Here is a 20,271-nt window from a genome sequence, read left to right as displayed (position 1 = left end):
AACGCTAGGAACTAGGGACTTCTATTATCCTTGTCATGCAGACAAGGGAACTGTGGTTCAGAAAAGATCTGGACATTGCCAATCTAACTCCGGGTCCCATGCCCTTTGGTGTATAGGGTGCGACCACAGAGCAGGCACAGCACAAAATCAAACACCCACCTTTGGGCAAGAGTTCTTTGAATGACCACTAATAGAAAAATGGTAACTCCACCACAAAGACAAAATTTCAGTGCAGAAATTAGCCAGGGGCATCTTAGGGCTATTTCTGATTTCCACCTCTCAGTAGGAGAAGATAAGAATATAATCTCTATCTTCCAGTGGAAGAAAAGTACACTTGATGGCTCCTACGTGAGCCATGGCTCTTTGAAGGCTGGACTGAGGTCCACATGCTGGCTGTGCAAGTTAAGGACTCCAGCTTCAGAAAGAGTTGGTCTTTCCTGTGGAGCTTCCAAAAATGAACCTTTGTTTTACTCCAACCAGGGGGCAAGCTGGCCACATGCACTGGATATACTGCCTTCAGGCAGAACACGAATACTGAAAAAGAAAAAAGAAGGAAAAACACTTTCTGTTGATGTCAATGCCCCAGTGTAAAAGGCAAAGCCAAGACTACGGTCACGTCAGTAAAGACCTTTGATGTCACAGACTGACCATCAAGGGCCTGCTGCTTGTGAAATTATAGATGTTAGGGTCCCTCGGACTCTAAAAGGCCATTTTGTGTTACCATTTAACTAAATCCAATGTGGCAAAAGGAATGTAGTTTCGGAAAGCAGAATTTAAATAACACTTGATAGTTTAAAAAAAAAAAGTTTCTTAAAAAGAAGTAGCTCTTAACCTTTCTTTCAGGTCAAATACCTTTAGGCCCTATTTGATTAGGAGTTGTATTTTACATTTTCATTAAGAAAATGTATAAAAAAGGGGATCCTGGGTAGCTCAGTCGGGTGAGCGTCAGACTGCGGCTCAGGTCATGATCACATGGCTCATGGGTACGAGCCCCACGTTGGGCTCTGTACTGACAGCCTGGAGCCTGCTTTGGATTCTGTATCTCCCTCTCTCTGCCCCTCCTCCCTCATATTCTCTCTCTCTCTCCCTCTCTCTCTCTTTCTCTCAAAAATAAATAAATATTAAAAAAGAAAATGTATAAAAATAAGGGAAAGCAATGAAATCCATGGCTTTTGTATCAATTTGCACTTTTTTCATGACAGCAGCATCAACATTTATTTGAGAGACAGATGTATGGCATATATGTAAGTGAGGTATAAATTTAGTTGATAAATATTTGTGGACAATGGATTCACGGACTCCTGAGAGCTCCTTCAAAGGTACAGTGGTTTCTATAGTTTAAAGCAGGAACCAATATGTGATTTTAGAGTTTCTTATTTCTTATCTGCCCAGGATTTTACAGGATTAATCTATTTTCATCAACTTTGCACAAGTATACGCATATAATGGGATGTACCCACGTCCAGGAGACTCTTAAGAGCCACTGGATATTCTGCAACCTCTAATGATCAACTTTACCTGAAAGCAACATCTACTTTGCTTGGCTTCCTCCTCCACTTTCTCCTCAAGCAAGTGCTTACCTACTGGCCCACGGCTGGAGATGTGCCACAGCTCTTCACATGTTTACCATAGGTCTAAGGAGCCCTACGGGAAAGAAACTTGCTTGGCTCCATTAGTACTGGCATTTCCCAATTTTCCTTATGTTTCTTACAAATTAACTTCCAGAATTCCACAGCAGTGATTTTCAAACATGAGCATGCATTAGAATCTTCCAGAGGGCTGGCTAAAATAGAGATCAATGGCCCTCCCCCCAGAGCTTCTGGCTTAACAGGTTTGGGATTGACTCAAGGAATTTGTGTTTCTAAAAGAGCTCCCAGATAATGTAAGTGCTATAGGCCCCCCAACTGCACTTTGAGAGCTGCTGAGTTACAGAATATTCTCCCAGAAACAGCATGTAGGGTTAAGCCCTACACACATTAGCTTCATGTCAAACTGAATAAAAAAGTTTACATCAAGATTAAATATCCTTCTAGAATGTTCTTGCTTTCCCCGCTGTCTATGAGATATTGGTGGTCCAAGTATCAATAAAAATGGGCAAAATTACCTAAACCTGAATTATAAATTCTATCAAGGTTATGCCAATTAACGAGTCAAAAAATTCTTGAGGTATATGATTTTAATATAAACCTGGAAACCTATTAGGAAAATTGAAATCAACTTTATAATGGCCTCTATGTTTATTAACTTACATTAAGATGATAATAAAATAAGTAATAAACATTGAGAAAATATAAAACTCCAAGCTAAGGAAATCATAAAATCTAACAACATAATGATTTTTCTTTCTGGAAATCATAGCATAGTTAATATTTTTGCTTTCTTGACTTTATTGCTGATTATAATTAAACAACAATGTTACTTTGTAGACTTTTAAAGTATTACATAAAGAACAAATTAAATCTCTCAAACACAGTTTAATTCCAATATAATCAACTCATTGCTTGCATTAGGAATAACAAAGTACCTGATAAAATATAAACTATCATTTTAGGTGAATTATTTCTGGCTTAATAGATGGTCAAAACTGGTAGCAAAACAGAAAACTTGAGTGCCCAATGAGCAAGAAAAGGAAGAAAAATGGTTTCACTGAATTATCAGCTGTGCTGAAAATGCCTAAAAATATACTGCAAATTAGCGGAGGAAAAAAATTGCCCTAGCAACATGAGCACAGAATTAAATAAATAAATAAATAAATAAATAAATAAGCAAATAAATAAATAAATACACATATTAAAAAAAAACACCAAAAAAAAGTTTTCAATAACCTACACGTTAATTTAGCTACTAATGAATAAACAGTGCATTAGTTAATCCTGGGATTAACCAATCTCCTTTTCCTTCAATGTCTTTTTTTTTTTTTTGCATCAAGAACAACGACAAAATGCTTATATATTCCCAGGGTTTGAGACATTTTGAACACACTGGACAGGCACGACGTAAGTGTGACATGTAGAGGTCTGAAAAGAAATTGGATTGAGAGTATGAACGAGACGCGTGACTAACAAGTCAAGAGCAGTTACCACAGTCAGGCCTGAATGGAAGGCTGTTGACAGAGACAGGTCCCTGCCACCTTAGGCAGGGGTATCCTTCACTGTGCTCTCCTGTGAGAGGCTGTTTTTGACAGGAAATATCAACCATACATGAGCCCAGCTAACCTGGGCTCCAAAGGGTTGTGAAAAGGAAAATAATGACTAATTTTTTTTTATGTTCTCTTTGGTGAGGAGGGAGGCAGCAGGGAACCCAGTTTACCAGGCAGGAGTAATGAAGGCATAGAAAGATGTCAACGTGGAGATGACATTAATTAGTATATTTAGGTTATAAGTCCAGTAACTAGGAATCATTCTATCATTCATTATCAACAACAATAAAGCAGAATCGCTGACTGAGCACTTTCAATCTACCCAGCAGTGTGCTAAATGCTTTGGGGTCTGGGCTAACACAGAGGTCACAGGCCACGTGTGGCTACCATTAGTGTTGGAAATGCGGGCAATGTGAGTGAGGCAATGGATTTTGTATTTTTACTTCATTTAAATCGAAAGTTAAAGACATATACTCAATTTAGTTACTAGAAATCTTTTAAATCTGTGTGAGACAACTGGAGTTATGAGTCACTTTTTCAACTCTAAACCTCAAAAAAGCTAACGCAGATCGAGTAGTTCTGGCGAAAATTTACTGTCGAACTGAGATATACGTGCAGATGTAAAATACACACTCGGTTTTGAAGACGTGGTATGAAAAATGAAAAGAATGAAAATATCTTGCTAATAATCTTTACATTGATGACATGTCGAAATGATAATACTGGGGATATACTGGATGAAATAAAGTGTATTATTCATCTCATTTTTCCCTGTTTCTTTCCACTGCTTTTAATGTGACTACCAGAAAACTTAGCTTCCCACATGTGGCTCCCTCTCTACCAGGCAGCATTGCTTTGGGGGAATGATCCCATTTGGTCCTCACAAAAACTGTGACCTCCATTTCACAGATGAGAACACTGAGGCCCAGAGAAACCGGTGAGCTTGCCCAAAGTCACCCAGTATATGTACTGGAGTCAAGCTAATCCTGGCTTTTCAACGAGGAAGCGGATTGTGCTTGCATCCCAAAGCATAAAGAAGCACATCAGTGCATGAATGGAAATTTAGGATCCGAATAATAATATACCTGGCTATGCGGAAACCAAGACTATGAGGCCGAAGTCATCAGGTTCTGTACTTCTCATAAATTCAATCTTTTAAGACGAACCTGCCTGTCATAAATATCACCAAACACATAAGAGTGCAGGAGGAGCAAAGGCCATTACTACAGCCTGTCTGACCAGGCGAAGGATTCAAATTAAATTCCATCAAACCACAGTGAGCCGATACACTTTGACAAGCACCTCACATCCAAAACCTCCAAGAGCCTGGAATTTTTTTTCTAATTTGCTCCCCCTTTCTCTTCAGCAAGAGACAAAAGAAAACCCAGTAAAATGCTGAATGAGGTAAAAATAATAATAATAATAATAATAATAACACAACAAAGTTAAGAGGGGCCTGTAAATGGCCCTTCAGAATTCGTAAAAACGCAAAAACAAGAGGGTGCGTTTCCATCACTGCACAATATCGCTTTTGTTGAAAAGCCAAGTCTCAGGCTTGAAACGTGTTGGTAATAAATCAGCAGGCATTATTTTAAATCAACTGGTTTTATGAAATAAGCCAAGAGTTGAAAGAGGCAGGACTAATTACCAACATTCCTTGATGAATTACTTAGCGGCGTGTGCTAAGTCAATGTGCGCCTACATCTTGATCCCCAATTTTATCCCATACTTATTTCCCAGGAGGTAAAAAGACCATGTGGCTAATTAAGGCAGCGATCTCCACAGCCAGAAATACTCAAGGTAAGATTTCTTTCGAAAAAAAGAAAAGGTTCTTTGCCTGGTGCTTATTAATCTAATTTTTACTACCTCACTAGAAAAACAGAGCTAATCTTGTCACCTTTAGGCGGTCAGAACTACCATGCAGTGCTCAGAAAAAAATGTTACATATTTGTAATTTAGCCAATAAGAATTTCTTAAGCCCTTCCTAACCAGCAGGAATGTCTCTGGTTTGTCGCTTCTAATTAAGTCTCAACAAAATTTCTAGCTCCTAAATTTTAATTATACAAAACTCAGGGCCAACAGGGGAGATTACGACAAAGCCATGCCTGGTGGTAAGGGGGCAAAAACCTGAATTTTGCTTTTCATGTTGGGCCTCTTAACTACTTTCGAAAATTGTTCACAACAGGGTGATTCAAACCCTTTTCTTCATTTTTAAGTTTCAGGACCCGTCCACCTTGCTATCTTTCTGGCAGGCAAGGCCACGAGGGTTACATCATGTATGTAAGTCTAGTCAACTCACCTGGCAGAAGAACTGTGCCACTCAGAAAGTTGTGAGTGAAGACGACTCTGTCAAGACTCCTAAATAAAATGCACTGGAGATGCTCACTTTAATTACATTCATAATGAATGCACACACTCTCCCATGAAAAACGATAAAATAAGGCCTTTGACACCTCCACCTCCAATACTCCAATTGTGGTTCATCCCACTTGTGCGAAGTTATAAACTGACACGCAAAAACATCTTACTTTATAAACAAGGTCGGAAAGACCCGTGTATTGTCAGGAGTTAAGTTTTCCTTAAAGTGCAGGCTGATACTCAAAGAAGTCAACAAGAAGAGACATATTCAGGACAAGAGCTAATATTCTAGCGCTGATTGCAGCCATAACCTTGTGCACAGCCACCGTGCTGATTTACATCTTTTCAAACACAGATCCCACCCACTGATGTTAGTAGGGCAATGGTAAAATTAGATTGTGCTTACACATGTCCACAATCTCTGTTGTTCAAGAGCGTATTTATAGAAGGTGGTCTTTCGAATCCAAGTCCTTCCTTTCATTGTTGGGAATAAGTAGGTAACATTTGTGAAGAAGACCTCTGACCTTTCTGTGCAGTAATATAAGATGTATTACAGCCGACGTTATTCACTTAAAAGCAAAGGGAAAAAGAATCAGAACTGAAGCTTCAGTTTTAAGGGCTCAAATACAGCAAAAGCTAGAATACTGCAGGGGGTGGGGAGGGGAAGAACAACTCTAAATGCAACCATAATTTCAGGAGAAAATTCCTAATGAAAGGATGTAAAGATGTGTGTGAGTCCATCAAAATGAGTACTTCAAAAACAATTTAGCGCCATTACTGCATTACTAAAAGATACATGACTATAAAGGATATAAGTCGCGATAGCCTGAGCCAACACAATCTTTAGAACATGAGTGATCCTGAGGTACAATTTTTGGATGTTGTCACAGCAACTTTCACTGCAGTGCTTTTTTGTTCAGTAATGACACTGCAACTAAACCATAAATTACCCTTGTGGTCAGTGTGGCCAGGCAGGCTTTTTAATACAGTAAGAACACATCTAGATCTTTCATCTGGCATATCATGGAGACTGAGGGACCCACTCTAATTATTCAATATGGATGGGCCCTTAAATAATTCTAAATGCTTAACATCACGTATCCTTCCGATAAAACTCCTCTTTAGCTTCTCTCTGACTTCCCACTTGCCTCTAACATATTCTGTTATTAGTGATTCTTTAGAAATGTATGTCCTTGAGTTTTGTGGAAAACACAGAGGCAGCAGGGAATGTGGTTCCAAGGAGACACAGGGTAGGGTGTGGAGCCTGTCTGACCACAGTGACAAATCTCTCTCTGCCTCAGTTTCCTCACCTGGAAGATGGTGCTTATCCTACCTATCCCATAGGATTGCTAGAGGAATACATCAGATAAAGAAGATCAAGCCTTTAGCCTATAATCCAATACAGCCAATGATCCATATCTGTAGAGTCACTGCCATTCCTCCTCCAAGTTGCTTTAGGCCATACCACATTTACACCAGTAATTCCTATCTATTTATGTATTTATTTAATTAATTATCTATGTATTTATTTACATTTATTTTCTTATTAAGTTAGTTCTACAATGTGACGCTCAAACTCATGAACCCAAGATCAAGAGCTACATGCTCTGCTGACTGAGCCAACCAGGCACCCCTAACACCAAGAATTCTTATTAAAATTTTAAGCTACGGCCTGAAGCTCTCTCATAAACATCTGCAGGCCCTAGGCTGCCATGGCACTTGAGAGAGTAACCCTGCTACTCCTTCCTCCAGAAGTTTCTTAGACCATTTACTCTCCCGCGAATGAAATCTGAGCCATGGAGTCCACCTGAGGGGGTTCGAATCCTGACTGTACCACTTGCCCCCTCAACTTTAGATGAACTGCTTATCCTTTGCCTCAGTTCCCATATCTCTGGCATGGGGATGCTAATACTAACTGCCCAGTGCTGGACACGCCAACCATGTCTACTGATATTCTAGCACCTCTCCTAGGGAGACGCAGCCTGGCTGGAATGTAGGAATTGAGAAGTGTTCTCTAAACAAAAAGAGGAGTTGAGCAAAGTGCTAAGTACTCTACAGGAATGTTTCTCAGCGTTTTTTTTCATCATCACTCCCCTTGAGGAGTCTTTTGAGACATTTTCTCCCCAAACTGCCTCTTCTTAATCCCACGCCCATGAAATTTTAACAGGTACATAAACTGTTTATATACTAAGGCCCTTCAGAGGCCGAAACCACTCTAATGTCTACAACTTTGCGCCCTCCAAGGACCAATCTCTGCCCCCCGCGGGGAAGGGGGGGAATATCACCCTGGTTGAGGATGCATGCTCTACAGATCCCATCACATTAAAAAGAAATTACCCTTCAGAGCCAAACAAAAAAAGATCCACTCTAGTTTTCGGTCCTTACTCCCAGGCCCCAGACCTTAATATTCTCTGTAAGATGTTACCCTGACCGCCACCAGAACTGAATTATGAGAACTGTGTCGATGAACAGTGACACATCTATCTGCGTGGCTTCTTTTTGCAGCAGAAAGCAAAGGAGCTGAGCAGCCACTCCCTCACATAAACCCCCAAGATGACTTTGGTGGTTGCAAAGTAGCCCAGTGACAAGGTGATAAAGATCCTTGTGCCTAAAGAGAGAGTGTCCCTCCCAAACCTGCATGGTTCACGTGCCTACTGAGCACCCCTGGTCTATCTACTACCTAAGGAAATCAAATCACCCAGATTCTAGTGTACTCCTCAGCCACATAAAAATGGCCTTGTGGTCTCACAGAGAGAAATTATTCACATTTAGTGCTAACATTACCAGGTGCACAGGTGATCAGAGCTGATGTTTCAGTGTTTTCAGAAAAGCGGAATTAATTCATAGGCTTAGCTGTGTCAAGATTGAGTATTTTGTTTGAGATAGTTGCTCCCCACGGGCCTGCCCACTTAAGTGGACCAGGCCTAAAAATCTAAGCAAAAGTGACTCTCTTCAGTCAGCATTTCATTACTAGTTACGAGTCACTGCAAGCAGTGCAGACAGAAAACAATACCTAAAATTAATCAGTGTACATTTACAGAGATTCTTACACTACTTTAGCCTGTGTTAAGCTTGACTTCACCAACGTGAGACAAGTCTATGGAGCACCTTCCTACGCCAGCTCTGAGATTACTAAATCCTTACCCACGGAGGTTTGTAAGGCAGCATGGTGGGGAGGGGGGGTGGGGCAAATGGTCTGTCAATCAGTGCCCGTGGAAGCTAGTACACACACTTGCAACCCCAAAATGATCCAACTGCTTTCCAAACACAGAGTAAGAAGTCCCCACTCTGCTTAAGGGAGAACAGTTTGAAGCAATATTCTCAAAAGTAGAGAGAATCCGGAAGTAGAAATTTTATTTCTTTTGTTCTATATGTAAATGTGAACACAGAGAAAGATAGGGTGTATGTCTACCTGCTCAAAACTGCCTAATGTATTTCTTCGGACCTTGCTCCCACCGAAGGCAACTGTAGGGCTGGAAAGCAGCGAGGTTAAGAAGCCTGCACCCTAAACTGCTAATAGCACCTCCTTCCAGGGACCTTGAGGGAGGGAGGAAGGGAGGGGGAGGCAGGAGGGAGTTTCCTGTTGGATTTTTCTTCCCCACTATTAAACTAGATTCCATGTTAACAGACATTGTCTGTAATTTTTAAAAATCAATAAAATGAGTTTTAAAGAGGAAAAAAAATCACCTAATGTGTGACACTGAACACATCAAAGTGATACAACCAGGAGACTCAAAGACCCTATAGGGAAATGAGGTCTCCGGGAGGATGAAAAGCTCTTTGAATCTGGAATCTGTTTGTCCACCCCCCACCCCCGCCCCGCCTGAAGAAGGATGTGGCCTTCCAGACACAGAGTTTGATCCAAAAATGAAAGGACACCAACGTTTATAAATAGTTCTGAAACTAAGGCTCACGGAATGTGTAGGTCACACTGTCTAGTGGCAAAAATATGTGATGGACCACAGATGAACAAGAATAAATATGTGGTGGCCCACAGACTATGGTATTAGAAGAATTCTCAGACATCCTTTCTTCTGGGGTCAGCACCTCTAGTAAGAGACCCCCTAACTAAGGGGAACAAGGCAAGCATGCTGAACCTGTTCCTGCTTCCTGTGACCACCATGATGCTAATAAGGTTCTGTACTCCCAGCTAATAAATGAGGAACAAAATCTAAATGCACAGTGGATGGGCCCCCGGCGGGGGGCTCAGTTGGTTAACCAGGCAACTTCGGCTCAGGTCATGATCTCGCAGTTCACGAATTCAAGCCCTGTGTCGGGCTGTCTGCTGACAGCTGAGGGCCTAGAACCTGCTTCAGATTCTTGTCTCCTCTCTGCCCCTCCCTCGCTCGCTCACTCTCTGTCTTTCTCTCAAAAATAAACATTAAAAAGATAAAAAAAAAAAAAATAAGACATCTTAAATGCATAGAGGAGTGTGGAAATAGTCCCTTCTGCTGATCTATAACCCACCGGCCCACAGAACTCCACACACCCTTTCTCATGTTTCTGTATTCAAACCTTAAGAAGCAACACCTTGAAAACTCTACACCAGGTAGTTTTCAGAAGTTATGGACAAAGGCCAGCAATTCAGTCATCTACCCTTTCCCTCACTAGTGAAATCTCAGGGGATACTGGGTGTAGAGATAGGTGACAAGGAAGCGGGACTTCCATCCTGACTTGCTAGAGTATCTAAATGGGGTACCACATTATTATACACCCCAATAAATGCCAAAGTAAGTTCAGTTTGCCACGTAGCAGGCTCCGGCAAAATGTTTGTGCATTTCATGAACACAAGTGCCATTTCAACTTTTGCAGCAATCTGCCCAACTTCTTAGATTATCTGAGATCAAAAAAAGGAAAAAATAAAAATGTATAGTCTTGCAAACTACTTAATATATCCCAAAATTACAAAAAGACATTGTTTCTCTTTTAAATTCATACAGCCTTTCTCCCAAGTAGAACAGAACATTTCAATGTACCATCCAGTCCAGACAGAACACTTAGCTATTAAATTGTTAAATTCCAAGGTGAAAGAAAGGAAGGGATGGAGGAAGGAAGGGAAAGAGCTGGCAATTCTCTACAAAATTCTGAACAGAGAAATGTCCTCAAACTACAAACATGTTTTCAAGCTATGAGCTGTCAGAGCCCATGCTATGGAAGGGAACAGAGGAAGAAATTCTGATGAACTTGCCAGTCTAAGATCGGAGCAACCAGTCACTCCTATAATCAGTCAGCATTATGATTACACTTGCCTGGTAAATGTGCAGAAGGTAACACACTACTTGGTGTTGTGATGTTTCTTCAGCTATGAGACCTGAAATGTGTCCACAGGGTCTATCCCTGGTTCCTCTGCTTTTGTTTGAAAGAAGCTAGATCAAACGGCAAACCTAAGGTTTGCATGACCTCCCAAGTCTACAAGACCCACCTGTAGAAGAAATGCTTCCATTAACGGTTCTTAGCGACTTTTTTCTTAATTCATAATTTGAAATATGAGATGTGTTCACTACTATAAATAAAGCATTACGTACTCGAAGCAGGGGTTAACTTACGACAAAGAGGCATCCCTAAATTGCCAATGAGTTAGATTGTTCTTAAGAAATCCAGATGATACATCTAATACTTTAATATAAGGCCATAAGACTAATCAATCAGTCCATATCACCCAACATGAAAATCAATAAGAAGAATAAAGCCATAAAGTAATGAAATAAAAAAACCAGAAGCTAATCCTGCAAAACTTTGTGGATTTACAGACTGAATGGTGAAAATGTGAGGAATAAGTCGTAATGCAAATTTCCAACCTCTAATCCGGATTCCAAAGACTGGACCTAAGTTTACAGGAAGCTGTCAACAATTTTTAAACATGCTTTATAAAAGCTCCAATCTCTAAGCCTAACTCTGCCAAAGAAAGGAATTAACCTGAAAACACGAAGTTAGCTTTTCAAAAGCATTCAACCCACTGATAGTAAAATGTCGGTAACGAGTTTGCATGTGTGATCTTCTATCAAGTTCTTGAAAACCAGTGGGAGATGGGGAAATTTAACCAGCATTCTCTAGCACATGCTAGTACCTCTGACTGCACACATCTACCTAAATGAGAGGTAGGTATGTTCTGCTTTAGCAATTTAAATCTTTAAAAATTAAATGAAGAAGTGACTCAGGCTACTGTATGAAAAAATATTTGTTCGACATCATCTGTATCATAATGCACTCAATTACTATACTAGTACTCATTCCTTGAAAATGTATATTCATAGAAAAATGATCCAAGATTAAGCAAATTAAGTTTTTACTAGTGACCATTTAAATTTACCAAATTATGCTTCCGATTTAAAAACCGTACAAGGGAAAAGAAAAAAAGATCACAGTCTCTCGCTTACCTTTCTATAGTAAATACTTCATAACAGTATTTTCATACATTAAAGTTCTGAAAATATGTAAACTCTTTTTAAGGACCAAGTTCTTAAAGATCTTAAGCCATCCCTTACATGCTACTCTCCTCCAAAATATTATTTTAATTTCTCAGGATGTCATTTTATAGGAAATTACGTGTTTTTATTTGGTGTTTTATCGAAGGGTACTACCATTTGTCTAAATAGCTATCAAACCAGTCTGTGTTGCTATGCCAACTATACTTTCTTTTTATTTACATGACACACTTCGCTACTTTATATACTGACGAAATCAAGAATAAACTATATTCAGCGTGAAAGATAAATTTACCAATTGCTCCTTTGTAGATTAGTACTCCGGGTTCTAACAATGTCTGTGTGCTTTACTTTTGGACATTTTTCTGTAATAAGTAAATTGAGGGTTGTAGCTCAACTCACTGTTATCAGGACACAGCAACGTGTGAGGAAAAATGGGCATATTATTCAAACCATTCAGTCCAGATTTTCATGTTAAGCAATTCCAAAATAACATTTTAAGGAATAAAAACATTTAGGAATGATGTCCATTTTTAAGATGATGTGGAAATGGTATTTTAATGCATCTGCATGTGGGTGGTTTCCACACCATCACATATAACTGCCTTAATAGAAGTAGTGATTGCAATTCATATACTTTAATACAATATGAAACATTACCTTCGAATTGGACATAAATCACCTACTAACACAAATCCACGTCACCTCTTCTAAAATTTATCCTTCAGATTGAAAAGTAGACTATTACGGTGAATAAAATAGACATATTTCTCCACATTTTATTATCACTTAATTCACAGAACTTTAAAAGGCACAGACAAAACAAATGTGATTCCTGTGAACACCAGACAACGTAGATCTTAAATTTATAAAAACTTAGCGATTACCAATTTTCACCCAAGCGGAACAGAGAGATGTAATATATAATCTATTTCTAAAAGAAAACCTGCCTTTATCGGGAGGTGGGGAGGATACAAAATATCCATTATTTGTGGCAATATCCAGAACTTCAATCACATCAGAGTAATGGTTTATGCTAAACTGTTTGGATCTCTTTTGCCCTCACAAAATTCCTGTTTTTTCATGAAAGAGCTTCATTATCTCATCACTACACTTTAAAGGGGTCTTTGCAAATAAAAAACAATTACTTTCAATTTGTTTTTAAAGAATCTTTTCGTACTTCCTGGTAAGAATCCTATATTGCTTCCAGTTATAACACATCATCTCTCTATTTACTTTAATTGTAAACTTTAAATAGCGGGAGATGTTTTTCTCCTGAGCACATGAATGAATGCAAAGACCAACAATGAATCACCAGTGTGTAAAGTTCACATTGCTTAATGAACAGTAACACTTGGGATTCTTTACAATGAATCAATTAGGTGAATGGGTTAAAAAAATTTTCTTTTAAGTGAGGAAGTTCCCTCACTTTGCTTTTAGCTTTCCCTGCATCAGTCATATTTAAGAGTTGGAATGCTCATCTTTCAACAGGGAGGATGTCCCAGTGTGATGTGAAGGAACACATGTGTGAGATGGAATTCTATTCTCAGACTTGTTACAGTTTTCCCCAGTAATTAGGAAGCTATATGTCCCTGATAGAATGATGCTAACAAGCTCCTGCAGGTTCTACTCTAGCAAGAAATCAAAGGGGCCCCAAACAGACCACTTCAGTTAAAGGATTATGCATTTTGGTTATTAAAGTGAAGAACGCTCTCCTACAGGTTTATCTCAGAAGGGACTTTCCCAAACGGTCAGATTCTATAGCCAGGATTACTTACTAAATAAAGAAGAAAATTAAAGAATGGCCGTGGAATGTTTGGAGGGAGGAAAAAAAAATACATAAGTTATTAGCAGAGATCCATTTCTGAAACTTTCCTAAAGAAAAATGGAAAGATAGCGTTGCAACAGGCACCTGTCCCCACTGGCTGTTTCTCATAGAACATCAACACTCTTCCCCCACATAGTGAGGGCTACTACTAAATCCCCAGTTACTTTCTGTCCTTCCTTTAAAATGCAAAGCCAGGTAGCATGAGTAGAGTTGGCCTTGACAGACAGCATGCAGAGGGGTCAAGAGGACCAAAAACACAGTCAGAGAAAGAAAACACCTAGGAAATGGAAAATGCTGCTCTCGAAGAGGGCTTGGCCCAACCAACAAGAGCGACACTCACGTACCTTGAGGACTTCCATCGGCACCTGGGTGGCAGAGGGAAGGGTGGTGGTGGGCACGCTGACGTTTATGGCCGGGGTCTGACTCACTGGCACTCTCTGTTGCATGAACTGGGCCGCCTGCAGCTTCTGCTGCTGCTCCCTGCGCTCCTGCTCCTGCATTTGCTCACGCATGAGTTGCTGGCGTAGCAAGATGCGTGATGTCATACTGGAGGAGCTTATCGGAGGCTTGGAGGCCCCAGGATGCTCCTCGGAACTGCTGTGGGAGAACCAAAAAGGGAAAGAAAAAAAAAAAAGGCACAACATTTAGTTTCTTAATGAGACCTTTCGTTTGCATTTTGGGGGGTATCCTAAATTGCGCCCGACTACAAAAATGATCCTGCGCGAAGATAAAATCAAGTTGCAGAAGGGTACTCCGCGTAATTGAAAATCAAGAGGTGACAGGATTGAAGTCATTAGGAGTTGAATTAAAATAAGTCAGCTTGATTGCATCTAGGCATTTTTCTTATGCGGCTTAATTTTTTTTTTTGAACATTTTATACCACATACTACTCATCACCACCAAATATAGCACCGCCATATGAAGTGCCAAGAGGCACTGCGTCTTAATGGCACCCAGATTTCCACATGTAAAAATAAATTGCTTGATTTGCTTTTTCATAACTGAATCTCACCGAATACCTACTCCTACACGCTATCTAAATTCCTTGAAGATGTCTAAGGTGTTTACTAACGGGGAATAATTTCAAGAATGGGTGAACTCTGTCATGGGGAAATTCTGCGAGGATATGGGAAGTAAAAACCATTGATGAAAGAAGCATTTGCACCAGAACGCTAACACCAGACTACAGGCTGTGGGGGGGGAAAGGGGGCAGAGGACGAGCCGGTTTGACAACCCTATTCTCCATCTGGTTTTCTTTGTGCCGTCTTTTCTCCTGATTCATCTTGGCAAGCTCTCTCCTACATGTGTCTGCGAGTTCCCCATGCGGCCTACTTCTAATGGTTTTGGTGCTTGCTCTATCCAAAATTACAGAAAAAGCTTAAACACCAGTCCTATGTTAGGAAGAAAAGACTTCCTAATTTTCCTAAATATGGGTTGTGACTGCTTATCTTGCCAGCTCTATAGCATCAACAAGTTATTAAACCTCCCTCTGCCTTAGTTACCGTATCCGGAAAGGAGGGATAATAATAGTTTTTTACACACTTACTCATTTATCAAAGAGGGAGGTGTTTTTAAAACTTCTCTTACATCACTTACATTTTACGAGCCAACCTCTCAGGGATTTTGTGAGGATTAAATAATATAATACATAAAACAATACACATAAATTGTCTAGTATAATGAGTGCCATGTAGTGCTGCCTCAATAAAGCTTTGTCATGGCTATTATTATCAGCTAGAATTTTCGGTTGTTTATTTCCAGCAATATAGCATTCTTAAAAAAAAAAAAAAGTCCCTGCTTAGGGCTAACGGTACAAAACCTTAGTACCTGGAAACAGGAAAAAAAGTGACATTTGAGAAAACAGTCACTCCCAAGGAAGTCCCTCTGCAAATGAAGCATGAGTAGTTTTAGCTTCCTTCCTTGAGTATAAATCCCAGTATTTTCTTTACCTTTCAACAAAAGGCAAAATAAAGCCTTCAAGCCATTGGCAGATCTTATGAACTCCTTAAAAGATAGGAACCTTCAAACTCTGCACATGCTAACGGATGAAAAGATGTTTGTGCTTCTCCCTTGCACGGTTCCAGAAAGCTACGTAATAAAAACTACACTCACCACAGGAAATTAGTACAGGAAATCATAACAGGTTCATATAATGTAATACTATGCAGCCATTAAAAATGGTGAAGAAATAGATTTGTGACTGGAATAAAAACTACACAATATAACAAACTTACAGAAGGCAGCTACAAAAAAAGTATTCACAGTGTGACCCAATTAAAAAAATATTCACTACCAGAGAAAGTGTACTGATCATTTTAGTCTGAGCCACTGCGGATATATATTATTACAATCCTTTAAGAAAACCATACTGAGAAAAGCATGAGTAAAACAGTGTTATCAAAAAGCTGTAATACTGTTCATAGAATATGACTCAAAAATGACATCCAGGGACAATTTTCCTAAGAACACAATTCAAAACGTGGAAAACCTGACATCACAAAGCTATTGACAAATTGCAAAATATTTTGAACCACCTAAAATTTTGCCTGAATATGAGAGTGATTACTTTATCATTAAATTGTAAGGAGAGATACTATTCAAAAGGCACCAACTTTGAGGAATAAGATCAAGTTCTAGGGATCCAATGTTCATCATGGCGGCTAGAGTTAATAATACCGTATTATACACTTGGAATGTGGTGGAGGAGTAGATCTTAAGTATTCTCACGGCAAAAAAGGAAAATAAATAGCAACGATGTGATGGATATATTAATTAGCTTGACTGTAATCATTTCACAATGTGTACATATACCAAGTCATCATGTTATGCCCCTCAAATGTATGCAATTTTTGTCAATTATGCTTCAGTAAAGTTGGGGGAAAAATAAAGCCATTTAAAATATTTAACAGTAAAATAAGTTAAAAAACAAAATTATAATAGGTGAATATATATATATATATATATCACATACTACTATTTTTTAAGAAACTGTACTACAGAGCAAAGTGAAAAATGTATATAACAAAAACAAAAGTAGGAAATAAAAGTGTATTTATGTTTTAGTCTAAAATAAGTAAAGTGTGTTTATGTACACAAATACACATGCTTAGCGGGGATTGTATAAATGTCATCTTAGCTGCCAGATGGAAAGTGGAATTATAGATAAACTTCTTTCGTTCTTTTTTTTAGTCCCCCCCCCAAATTACAATAAAGCCATAACAGTCTTTTCAATGGCAGAATACATGTCACTAATTTAAGAACAAGATGAACATGAACTAATCTGCAAACATGAAGGAATGACTTGAATAATCAAAGTCCCCCTTTGCCTGGAACAAAAGAGATGGGGTACATCGCAGACTGTATTTTGACAGTAGGAAGGGAAAGTGATGATGGTACCCAGGGCATTGGTTCTCTTGCATGTCTTGAGCATTCCAGAAGACTTAAACCCTTTTTCCTTCACAGTTTCCTACAGACGCACACAGATTGAACAACGTTAATACCCTGCTTATTATTTTAATATGATGCACTCAAGCACACAGAAAAAATACCTAGACGTTACCCAAAATAATATATTTAGCAGGTAAGGCTCTGGAAAAGTGCATAAAAAGCGAATGTATTTTCCCGCTTTTGAGTATGTGTTCAAAGCTCAAATGTAGTTTTTTGAACCAAGAAAAGAAGGGGGGAGTAGCTATTAAAAAATAAATAAATAAACGGTCTTACTATTCAAAGCCTGTCAGGTTAAAACATTCCCAGAGAGACTGATCCTTTTGATAAAAACAGGAGCAAACCTTTGTGCTGTAGCAAATGCAGCTGTGGAATAATCGCACTAATTAGCTGCTCAAGACAAGCCATTGGCTGTGATACTGGGGGAAAAATCCTTTCAATTAACAGTAAAGCATTCTTGAGACATCTTAAATTAAAATTACTAGTTATCAACCACGCTAAGACTCCAGACATTAAGCCCACAACAATATCATTTAAGGCATTTATAGAAATATCCTATCGGGGGGAAAAATGTATATTTATACAGTATACCCATATAAATAAACTGAAACTCCAATAAAGAAAATGTAGCAGAGCTTGGCTAATTGAAATTATTTTAATAAATCTTCTCAAAAAAAATGCAAAAGGAAGACTGTAGTCACTTCACTGCACACACTCCCTGAGGGGTATTTCTACATTGTTAAAGATGACTCCCAGATCCTCAGCCTCTTAGAAGTAATTGAATCTGCAATCATCACCTTATAGACAAACAAAAATGAAGATATCTACCCCTCAAAAAGCTAGCAGGACAAATGAGCATCATGTTTTAAACTCAAAGTCGAAGTTTATGTGAGAACAATACGTGTGGCTACAAAACCTTTTTTTTTTTTTTTCAAAAGCTTACTTTTAAACCGAGGATCTGATGCTTAAGTCATTAGTGATAAGCAAGGAGAGTCATCCAAATGAACTTAATTTTAAAAGCTAACTGAGCTCATCCAAGGCCCATGAAGCTCAATCTGCACTAGATAATCCTAATTCCGTGAGTCTGATTCCTTTTAATCAGATTATGGAAAGGTCATTTATTCAACAACTAGTCACTGAGTGCTTCCTCTGTGCCAGGTGCCGGGACTATCTGGTTCTAATCTCACAGCATCTAAAGCCACGGTCACAAAATTCTTCTGAGATGCTCCAAAACTAAGTCAGCTATCCAGATTATCTGACTCTTAAAGAGTTCCACATGGGAAGGTGTTCTCTCTGTAAGAAATTACCCTTTTACGGCCAAATGAAGGAAAGGCAAACGCCTTTACGAACATTTCCCCAAAGCACTGAAGCTAGAGGCACAACTTCCCGGAGAGCTGTGAATTTCTCAATAGTGATTCAAGCAGGAAGGCCATCAACCAGACACAAGTTCTAGTCATTGCTGAGCAGTCTGATCTTTAATGAGCCATTCAACCTCTCTGATCCTCTCCAAACCCCACCTCCTTAATGCCCGGCAGTGACTGAGTGAGCTAAGTAAGGTAAATTCGGAAACACAGCAGCTGTAAGACGTCAGGCAGCCACACCTGTCACCAGAGTCCCCCGCCCGCCCTCCATGGCTGAATTTGTATTATAACTTCAAAGCCTCCTCCTTCTCTGAGATGGTACAGGTATGTGGGCATGTGCTCCGAGTATCCTGTCTATTCCTAAATCCAAACAGTGAATTCCACTGCTCCCATCAACCACTTAAATATATCAGAAATTCCATGAAATCCAGTCCCCTGCCATCCACACGACATCTGCCCAAGCACCCCTCATCTTTGACAGTGATGACAATATCCCTTTACTAGACCTTTTGAGTCAGTTTGGTCGCCCTCTCATGGTCACCCACGGCAGAAAAGTGGTTGTCAGTTGAAACTTAGTCTCTGGGCTGAAGGAGCTAATACACTTTTTTCTTCATTTCTTCTCTTCAGTTCCTCAGGCTGAGGAACTGTTCCACCGAGAGGACTCGGTTCCACCGAGGACTCTCCACCGAGAGTCTAGTTCCACCACTTACTAACATGTGACCTTGGCCAAGTTACTCAATCTCTTTGAGCTTCAGTTTTCCTTATTTATAAGGACTGCGTAATGCATCTGCCTATCAACATTGTCATGAGGATCAAAATCTGTAACAGATGTAAAAAAAAAAAAAAAAACCCACAATGTCACAGAGTCCAGTAAACTGGAACAGAGTTAAAAAATTAGTAGTAAAAGAAATGCTAAACCATAAACATGCTTCTTCTTTTTTGATGCCAAGAAACAATTTTGTACAAGTCCACACGCAAGTTTGGACCACAGCGGATCTGTCGCTTAAGATTTAGGGAATCCCCATTTAATGCAGAGAATGTGACAAAGTTTTGCAGGAGTAGAGGGAGATTCTTAATCCTGCAATTCTCTCATGAAATATAAAGTAAAAAATCCTAGCATTTTTCTCCAGGGAAAATTAATCTTCATTATAATCATTAAGTCGATAGAGCTCAAAGCCTAGCATCAGCCTGCACTGGAGTATAATATAATTATGTCCAGAAAAGCACAAGGACTGAGGGTCAAATACACACTGGAGACACGGGAAGGCAAAACACAGGTGAGAAAGCCATGTCATAGATAGGTTAAGCCACAGGAGTTTCCAAATCCAAGAGTGACTGCCACAAACTTAGCTGAGGACTGTGTCCCAGTCTCCCACCCTGGACATTCTGATTTCAGGTATGGTGAAATAAGCTTGTCTGTAAAAATTTTGCAGCTGAATCCAATGCCTAGCCATGCTCAAGGAGTTTAGTAGGGACTGGAACTCACATCTCTGATTCTTCGACAAGAACACTGTCTTCCACATCTGAGGAAACTCACATTCCGTCCACATCTCCAGCAAGCCTTCCAAGAGCTCCGAAGAGTCTTTATTGCACTGATTTCAACATGTGGAATGGAATGAAATGGGGACTAGAGGCTCTAAAACCAAACAAATGAAAAACACCTCTCCAGTAATGCCAATGGATCTTCATGGTTACAACACAACTACTTTATCATAA

At 39.4% G+C, this 20,271-nt stretch overlaps 1 protein-coding gene across 3 annotated transcripts in view; it reads right to left on the bottom strand.

Moving 5' to 3' along the window:
* Positions 1–20,271, bottom strand: part of MITF (melanocyte inducing transcription factor) — a 219,744-nt gene that overhangs the window by 73,107 nt on the left and 126,366 nt on the right. For all 3 annotated transcript variants that reach the window (XM_049640880.1, XM_049640881.1, XM_049640882.1), the window contains exon 2: positions 14,095–14,347. In XM_049640880.1, the coding sequence (XP_049496837.1) occupies positions 14,095–14,347 (253 nt within the window). The remainder of the gene's footprint in view (positions 1–14,094; positions 14,348–20,271) is intronic.

This window comes from Panthera uncia, chromosome A2 (assembly GCF_023721935.1).
Source record: "Panthera uncia isolate 11264 chromosome A2, Puncia_PCG_1.0, whole genome shotgun sequence".
In the NCBI taxonomy this organism is placed as follows: Eukaryota; Metazoa; Chordata; class Mammalia; order Carnivora; family Felidae; genus Panthera; species Panthera uncia.
This window is presented reverse-complemented; position numbering and strand designations above follow the sequence as displayed.